Below are 9797 nucleotides of genomic sequence, written 5' to 3'. Positions count from 1 at the left end.
AGCCAATCCCAGCCAACACTGGTCACAAGGCAGGAACAAACCCCGGGCAGGGCGCCAGCCCACCGCAAGGCACATGCACACACACCCCCACACACCAAGCGCACACTAGGGACAATTTAGAATCGCCAATGCACCTAACCTGCGTGTCTTTGGACTGTGGGAGGAAACTGGAGCACCCAGAGGAAACCCACGCAGACACATGGAGAACATGAAAACTCCACGCAGCGAACCCAGGTCTCCTTACTGTGAGGCAGTAGCGCTACCACTGGGCCACCGTGCCGCCCCTTATGAAGATCAAGGTTTACACAATGTGTGAGCACTTGCTGATTTGACCCTAGGCTCATAAGACCAGCTTACAAAGGTTGGAGGACCTATAGACCATAACCTTGTCTCCACAGAAATTGGAGCCACATATGGATGATTAGTTAGCCCAAAGGTCAAAGACCCACTGTACACTGGTCTGGTGGGACAAATGTTTAACAGCTCATGTCTCCAGTTCTTGAAGGGTTATAACTCATGTCTGAAAAAAAAACTGAAGTCAAAAGCTCAGTTGTTCTAGGATCTAAGGATCACAAACTCGATTTCTTAAATCTCAAATGTCACAAAGCATGCATCCCAAGGTCTAGGCAGCATAGACTGGATCTCAGGTGGCCCAAGTGCCAGAAGTTTAATCTGCATGTGCTGAGGTGTGTGGGCTAGTGGTTTATGGGCACAAGGCTCACCATGCTATCCTTCTGACAATTAACAGCCTCTGTTTCTGGAAATGCAAGGTTCGCAAACCCTTACTCTGTTCTCATGGACGTCACAAAGCATGTTTAAATTGGCACAGGGATTACAAGACCAGTCAATACTGGCCAGGGGAGTACAGTAGATCAAGGAATGAAAGGCCACAAGCCCTGTCTCTGTAAACTGAAGTGTCACAAACCCCATCTCACCAGGAATATGAATAATAAGCCCAGTTTCGAATGTCACGAGGATTGGGAAAGTTGGGGACCTGATCTCAGCTTTGAATGTTTAAAAGGCAAACCCAGTCTTCATTGGCCCATAGGTCACAAGGTCAGACCTGGTCTCATTGGCCCAGGAGTGGCTAAGCCTAGCCCTGAGGGTCACCAGTGATTTCTCCTCTGCATTAGGGATCAGTCTCGAGGTTTGCAAATCATGTCTATGTAGACCTGGGTGTCACAAGTCCACTTTCTAGCAGAATGACATTGCATATCTAAATGGGTCCAATAATTAGAAACTTAGTGTCCATCAACTTAGATCCCATGGTCAAAAACACACCTCAGCAAGTTTTATGCACTTTAGGATATTAACAGCTGGAAACAACTCAAAAGATGAGTGATTTGGGTGAGCACTAGATTTTGTGCGACTTTATCTAATTAACCATCTAGGCCAGGGTGTCATTTCTGGTCTTGGTATCGCAGATGATCATAACTGTTTGTACTGATGTAGGTGATAATGTGGTGCCATCACTTCTCTATTGCCCTTCACATGGGGTTGGCTATGGCTGCACTTGACTGTGCCATTACTCACTTCACCATCACATTTAAGCTGTAGACACGAAGCAGATGACTCAGGTTGCTCCATATAAATCTGCTGCTCTTGAGAACCTTGCAAACTTCTAACACTTCTATCCTCCACAAGTGATCATGCCACCTCAGATGTGCCACTGTTTGCTCTTATTTTTTTCTCTCTGGACCTCGACAGCAGCTTAGCTTACAGTTACAATGGGCTCAACAATGGAAATGTCTGTTTTGCCTGAGTTGGCACTGGAAGAAGCATACTGTAAATTGTGGGCAAGTTTGCCCTTTTTGTAGTTGCCACTCTCAGTCCAGGCATTTCGGGAGGGTGGTGAGACAGCAGGCAGGGTGTGCAAGTTCCTCATCCTCTGCCGCCTGCACACACACAACAGGGACTTGAGCTCGGAGCGGAAGCTCTCATTGAGCCAGCAGTAGATGAAGGGATTATAGCAAGTGCTGCTCATGGCAAACCAGTGGAAAGCAAAGTAAAGTCCATTATTGGTGATGATGGCTTTACTGGATACCAGGACAACATAGCAGTTTAGCGGGAACCAGCACACGGCAAACACCACAACTACCAGCATAAGCATCTTGAGAGTCATCTTCTTCTTCCGGCGATGGGCATAGTACTGCTCCATCGTCACATCACCAATGGCATTCCTCAGCCATAGCTTCTTTGCCACAACCACGTATGCCACGGAGATGACAAGCAAAGGCAGAACATAGAGCAGCACGAAAGTGGCCAAGTCCAAGTACTTCCAGAAGAGCTCTGCTGGTTCAGGGAAGCTGTGCAGGCAGACCATGCGGACTTTTTTGTTTCTGTAAGGAGGTAGCAGAAAAAAAGAATGGCTTGAGTGATCCTGTGTGTTAAGGTCAGTTGCTGGTTTGATACTGCATGTGAAAGGAGCTATATAACATACAGATTGATCAACTAAAAGCATTTACTCTGAAAGGTACTATATGAACTATTGGTGGACTGGTGGAATATATTTTGAATCCACTGAAATGTAATTATTTAAGGTGAAAGAATGACAAAGGCTTTAGATATGAACACCATCTTAGTGTTATATTACTACATTCATCCATCCATTTGTTAACCAGCTTATTCAGTTCAGGGTTCTAAGGATATGTTAATACACAGTGTAAGAGCCATGGTGGACAAACAGCCATCATGTAATGGAAGGATGGCAGAAGCAGAAGCACAACACAGCCATGATGCCTTTCAACCCTTGTCCCAGTCTGGAACAAAGAAAAATTTGATGGACTAGGCAAATTTAAATGCCTGGAACAGTTCACCCCTGTACATGGCAGGTGGCAGTATTTGTCTAGGCCAATCCTGAACCCAGGCTAGGGATTCAAATGTAATTAAAGAAAATGCTAATAAATTTTATGATCTAAACATATAATGGAAGGAGACTTCAAATCTACACATTTTATCAAAGGGTGGATTTTAAAAAGTGGGTGCTGGTGTTTGGGTGATCCAGATAGCACCCAACATACTGCCTTGTCTACTTACCCATATTCAAAACGGAAGAGCTTCTGATAGATGGCATGGGGCAATGAGAAGCAGGTGGCCATCACCCAGATAATCACAATGCAGATAACACCTTTCACCGTAGACATCCTTGGCTTGAGGGGGTGCATTATCACCTGGTTAACCAAAAAGAAAGGAATTTAATGTGCGGTTAGGAGACTGTTTGATGTAAGGTAAGATGAACAAAAGCTGATAGTCTTCAAATCTGAGTGGATGAGTGGATTCAAATCAAGGATGGATGGATGAAAGATTGAGTGATAAAGAATGATCTAAGGACAGATTCAAGTTAGAATAAATTTAATTTGTGTTCAGATCTCTAGTTTTCTGAGGGAAAACCCTATTATATATAATTGATCCGTCCAGTTTATAATCACTTATCCAGTTCAGGGCCACAGGGAGCTGATATCCTTTCCAGCAGCATTAAGCAAAGGCAGAGACTAAATCTGGATTAGATGCCTTTCAATCCTTGGCATCTTCACACACTCCCACACTTATGCCAGGTTAATTTTGAGTAACCAGCTACCCTAAAATGCATTTCTTTGGGATATGAGAGGAAAACTGTAGTACTGACAGGAAAATGTACACAGGGAAGACAGGGAGAAGATGTAGACTATTTACAGACAAGGATTCAAATCCAGTTGTCTGGAGCTGTGAGTCAGGTGTATTGTACAAATTATAATACTTCTTTTACTTCAGTATTACTACTACTACTACTACTACTACCACCACGGCAGCTCCCTACTATCTATATATTATACAATGATTAGCCACAACATTAAAAAAACACCTGTCTAATACTGTGTAGGCCAAAACAGCTTTGATCCACTGAGACACTGACCCCACAGGAACTCTAAAGGTGTTCTATAGTATCTGAAACCAGGCAGGATATTAGTTGCAGATCCTTTAAGTCCTGTAAGTTGTGAGATGGATCCATGGATTAGACATGTTTTTTCAGTACATCCCATAGGTGCTCAATCAGGTTGCAATATGGGGATCTTGGAGGACAAGACAACACCTTAAACTCTTATTCTTCAAACCATTCCTGAACAATTTTTGCGGTGTGTCAGGGCACATTACCCTGCTGATAGAGGTCACTGCTTTAAGGGAATATCATTGCCATTATGGACTGTGCATGGACTACAAAAATCTTTAAGTAGGTGGTACATGTCAAAGTAATATCCACATGAATAGGAGGACCCAAGGTTTCCCAGCAGAACATTGCCTTCTTTGGCCTTCTTCCCATTGTGGTGAGTGGCTGGGGGTGGTACCCAGCCGGGACGCCCAGGAGGACCAGAGGATGGCTTACACCTCCTCCAGACAATGTGGGGGTGACCACCCTGGTGGCTTTGGGGACCACGGGAACAGAGCTATGAAGCTCAACCCTATAGGGGCCCATGGTCACCGCCAGGGGGCGCCCCGATGCCTGTGGAGCCCTGGTCCTCAACACTTCCGCCACACTTGGAAGTGCTAGGGGGAAGAAGACCAGGGACACCCTGAGTGCTTCCGGGTGCGCAGCCGGTACTTCCACAACACTGGGGAGTGCCGGCAGAAGCTAATCGGGAGGCACCTGGAGCACATCCTGGTGTGTATAAAAGGGGCCGCCTCCCTCCATTTGATGGCTGGAGTCGGGAGGAAGAGAAGCAGAGCTCGGGAGGAAAGGAGAGGAGTGGAGGCGGACCAGAGAGAGAGGCATTGTACAGAGGCCTGGACTTTGGGGGAGTTTTGGGGTTGTGTGTGCACCGTGTAAATATTAATTTGTATAATTAAACGTGTTGTGGGTGATTATACAATGTCTGCCTGTCTGTGTCCGGGCCAGCTATCATACCATATTATATCCTGCTGCCATCTTTTCTCCAGGTAAGCAACGCACACACACCTGACCATCCACATAATCGAAAAGAAAACTTGATTCATCAGACCAGGTCACCTTTTTCCATTGCCCCATGATTCAGTTCTGATGACCACATTCCTGTGGTTGGCACTCTTGGTATTAGACAGGGGTTAGCATGGGCAATCTGATTGGCTTATGGCTACACAGCCCAATACACAACAAGCAGAGATGCACGGTGTGCTCTAACTCTTCTATCTCATGGTCATCATTAAGTTTTTCAACAGTTTGTGCTACAGCTGCTCTTATGAAGGATTAAACCAGATGGGATAGGATTTGCTCCCCACACTCATCAATGAGCCTTCATGAGCTCATGACCCTGTTGCTGGTTCACCAATTGACCTTCCTTGGACTACTTTTGGTATTTACTTATCAAAGCATACTGGGAACACCCCACAAGACCTGCTGTTTAGGAAATGCTGTGACCCAGTTGTCTAGCCATCACAATTTGGCCCTTGTCAAAGTCACACAGATCCTTATGCTTTCACATTTTTCCTACTTCCAACACAACGCCTTCAAGAACGGATTCTTCACTTGCTGCCTAATACATCCCATTTCTTGACAGGTGTCATCAGTGTTATTCACCAGCTTGCGTGTCAGTGGTTTTAGATTTGTGGCTGATCAGTGTGCATCCTATATCTTAAATATTTATTTAAAACATTGAATGTAGGCTTTTGCAAAGGGGCTTCTTGAGTCTCATATTGGTGATGTATTTCTTTGGTTCCATATTAAGAAATTCAAATTCATGCATGAAATGGGATTTCCTGCATGTATGTGACTCATCCATCTGTTTCCTACACTATTTGTCCCTTTCAGGGATGTGATGGTATCCACATTGACTTTCCTCCACTTTATGTACAGGACTGAGAGCTCATTGTCCAGTCAGCTTTTTCTTATTGCAATGCATTGTCTTTCAGGGTAATTCTTATTAAACTGAACTATTACATTTTTACTCTTTGATTATTTCTTCCATACTTGATAATAATCTATGCAATGTACAAATGAGCACTGAAATGTGAGCTGTGCTCAGTGCAAAATGTAGATATATACAATGAAATGCACTGTTGTCGGTACGAAAAACCCAACCCAGAGACCCATTCCTCTCCTATTTCAATAGCCTGGACCCCAATACCTGCTCCAGGATGGACTGTCCATACTGAGAACGGTCCTTTGCTATAGCAAAGGTCTCCATCCTACATGTCTGCTTGGCATCCTGAGAAGAAATCTGATTTTGAAATATATATGTATTTATTGAAACCACAGAGAGCCAGAACCCATCTAGATGCAATTCAGCTAAGAAATCTATATGTGACCCCGGTCCATTGTAAAACAAACCAGTTTAAAGGCATCAGTTATCCAAAAATGCACATGTTTAATGATATAAGTGAAAATTGGACTTGAGATAATGTCCAGACTCACACCAGTTAGGTAAAGAATTGAACCCGTGAGTCAATGGTGCCAGGCAATGTGCCATGTTTTTAATTGTTTAGCTGTTCCCATCCAACACTTTTCTCTGTTTTATTTAAGGTTATTTGCTGGTTATTTATTTGGGTCTCAAAAAAACCTGGATTTTGGGAATTGTTATACCAATAAAAAGTCTGTGGTGAACATGAATGGTGTTGAAAGAAAGAAAGAAAGAAAGAAAGAAAGAAAGAAAGAAAGAAAGAAAGAAAGAAAGAAAGAAAGAAAGAAAGACCACTGCTTCCCCAGAACCCTGAAGGGATAATTTGGTTCTATAAATGAATCGCTAGATGGATGCATAACTGTGTTATGAATGATGTCACTTTCAAGAAATGGTTAAGAACATAGCATGTCATGTAACCCTCCTAAACTGAAAACCAGTTAAAATAACCCATTAGAACTCATTTCACCAGAATGCATTCAGGCAGGCAAGACACCATAAACAATGGAGGGACTCACCTGATGGCGATCCAGGGAAATAGCTGTGAGCGTTAAGACAGAGACGTGCACTGAGCAGTACTGGGCAAACCTGCTGATGTGACACATAAGCTTCCCAAACACCCAGGTACTGTTCACAAATCTGACCTGGAGACAGAGGTGCATAGAAAGATAAGTCAGAGCATGTGATCTGAACTCTAAAAAGGCATATACAGTAAATATTCCAAAGAATCCCTGTTGAAAGAAATAGATACAAAAGAAAAGAAACATCGCCCTTTTATTACAATTAACCTTGTTTTTGTTCCAGGGTAATAAATCTATGGAGGTCAAACCATACTGCTGGAATCTGAATGTACTGTAGAGTTATTTATTTAATTATTTATTTATGAGATTAGTTATTTGCCTCATTTAAGCCTCCTCCTCACTTGTGCTACTTACAAACTGTGCTATGTATTTCAAGTAATTGAACCAATTTTATCTGTGCTCAAGTAAAGCTCAGTAATTTGGATGTAACCATTTACTGTATATTAAGGGACTTCAAAGAGTGCAGTGCTCAGATTTAATGAGCGCATGCAGAAAAATAAAAGCTGGCCCCACGTTGCTATGCCAGCTTCTTAAGCTCTCAGTTTTGTCCTCTTATTTATCACTTATAGTAGAAGGAGTTTCAAAACAGGGTCTATTTATATATACACACAGTGCATACAGTACATGTATATATACACACACATTTATATATATTTTTACATATATATATATAGGGGCGGCACGGTGGCGCAGTGGGTAGCGCTGCTGCCTCGCAGTTGGGAGATCTGGGGACTTGGGTTCGATTCCCGGGTCCTCCCTGCATGGGGTTTGCATGTTCTCCCCGTGTCTGCGTGGGTTTCCTCCGGGCGCTCCGGTTTCCTCCCACAGTCCAAAGACATGCTGGTTAGGTGGATTGGTGATTCTAAATTGGCCCTAGTGTGTGCTTGGTGTGTGGGTGTGTTTGTGTGTGTCCTGTGGTGGGTTGGCACCCTGCCCAGGATTGGTTCCTGCCTTGTGCCCTGTGTTGGCTGGGATTGGCTCCAGCAGACCCCTGTGACCCTGTGTTCGGGTTGGAAAATGGATGGATGGATGGATGGATATATATATTTTTTTTTTACACACACACACACATATATATATATTTATATATATATATATATATATATATATATATATATATATATATATATATATATATATATATATATATATGCCCCAAGCCCAGATAAATAGGGGAGTGGCATCAGGAAAGACCAATATGAACCCCAAAAGATGGAGAGAAGAAGAAGGTATAAAAGCCAGTGCTGCTTAGTGATAAAGCATTCGACTTTAAACCCCAAGGCTGCCAGTTCAATTTCTGTATCTAACTCAATGCTGAACTCTGAGCTTAACCAGCCGTGTCTATCTGTTGAAATGCAAAAACAATCTTAATAATGCCCTAAACCAGTAAGGCGTTATAAAACTGTTCATGTTAGAAACTGTGCTATAGAAAATACAGCTATTAGTAAATATTGCAGTACACTTCTGTTTTACATAAAACCCCAATAATTGTCCCCAATACCAACCAGATTACGATTAGGTCAAGTCTAGTAGTTGACTGTGAGCCCCGCGTAGGTGGCCGCCACAGGGTAGTAAACACTTACCAGCGTAAAGGGGGTGTTGAGAAGAGTGATCATGATGTCAGCGATAGCCAAGTTGACGATGAAGAGGCTTGTAGCCGAATGCATTCTCTTGCTCTTTATCACCACATGACACACCAGAATGTTACCGAATAAGGAGATCACTATGATTACGGAATAGGCAAAGATGAGCAGAGCCTTAACTGTGGCGTTCTGAGACTCCGCTTCGAACTTGGTCTCGTTGTTGTAGAGCTCCTCTACCAAAGTGAAGTTAAAATTAAAAAACGAAGAGCTGTTGGGGAGTCCGTACATGGTCGAGAATAGGTCGCTCCCGTTGGTACCCTCTCGTTTGGAAAAGGGCTTGGACACGTATGGCAAGGACAGAAGCATGTAGCGCGTCATGTTCCAAGCACAGATATGGACGGGCGCTCCACGGGTCCCGGGCAGCTGGCACAAAGACACGCCCCGCTGAGTCTTGTTCAGCAGATTTACATATGTCTAAAAAGCAGTCCGGGGAGACCCTCCTGGATGATCCACACTGGCACGTTAGCTGATGCCTGGCACAGATACACTTCGGCGGGTCACGTAGAAAATAAGATACCTTGACAGGTAGAAACAGTGGGCACTCTGTCTACTCACAGGCAGTCCAACAGATCGTGCACAGACATATATCTTTGAGGTCGCAGAGTTGAGAGTTGGGCACACTAGTTTATATAGCAAAGGTAACTAACACTGACAGGCAAATCCCAAATGACACACGCAGAGCCTTGCTGAGAGCAAATCAAAGTGGTCGTTAGTTGTTACTTCACTTTCTCCGGGACAAACCAGACAGACGGGCTCCTCAGTTGTCTTCAGTAGCGCTATCCCAGTATGCAGCGTTTCTCGGTGTCCGCAGGTCTGCAGATTCTGAGCGCAACTTTGCCAAGCGCTGAGCTGCCCACGTCGCTGCTGTGGCTACAGCCTGCAAGCTCCTCGCAGGAATGAGAGATAAGCACGCAGTCAGTTTGCTTTATAAAGGATGCTGAGGATACACAGTGTCGGGGAGCAGCCAATTGTGGCTCTAACGGCCTCACAGTCTGCTCTACGTGATGGAGGCGGGTATAGCGTGGCGACCTGCCCTTCCGTGGACCAGCTTTATGCGTATTTATTGATGGGCGGGTGGAGATGCGTGCGAAAAACCGAGGGGAATAAAGTGGTGCTAGGTGGGCAGATGCATCCACATTTTTCACTTTCTTCCATCCCTACCTGTGAGGTAGTCGTGCCCGATTGCCACTACTCATTTAAGTTGCTGGTTTTCATCACGAGTCACTTTC

At 44.1% G+C, this 9797-nt stretch overlaps 1 protein-coding gene across 1 annotated transcript; it reads right to left on the bottom strand.

Annotated features, from left to right (window-relative positions):
- Positions 1 to 367: 367 nt before the first annotated feature.
- On the bottom strand, positions 368 to 9556 carry gpr83 (G protein-coupled receptor 83). The gene is made up of 4 exons (XM_028815496.2): positions 8509 to 9556; positions 6863 to 6988; positions 3037 to 3170; positions 368 to 2339 (listed from the first exon to the last, which is right to left on the bottom strand). The coding sequence occupies exons 1-4, from the start codon at positions 8884 to 8886 to the stop codon at positions 1712 to 1714; spliced, it is 1266 nt and encodes a 421-aa protein (XP_028671329.1). The 5' UTR covers positions 8887 to 9556; the 3' UTR covers positions 368 to 1711.
- Positions 9557 to 9797: the final 241 nt, after the last annotated feature.

This window comes from Erpetoichthys calabaricus, chromosome 12 (assembly GCF_900747795.2).
Source record: "Erpetoichthys calabaricus chromosome 12, fErpCal1.3, whole genome shotgun sequence".
In the NCBI taxonomy this organism is placed as follows: domain Eukaryota; kingdom Metazoa; phylum Chordata; class Cladistia; order Polypteriformes; family Polypteridae; genus Erpetoichthys; species Erpetoichthys calabaricus.
The sequence above is the reverse complement of the archived record's forward strand: the minus strand, read 5'-3'. Positions and strand labels throughout refer to the sequence as shown.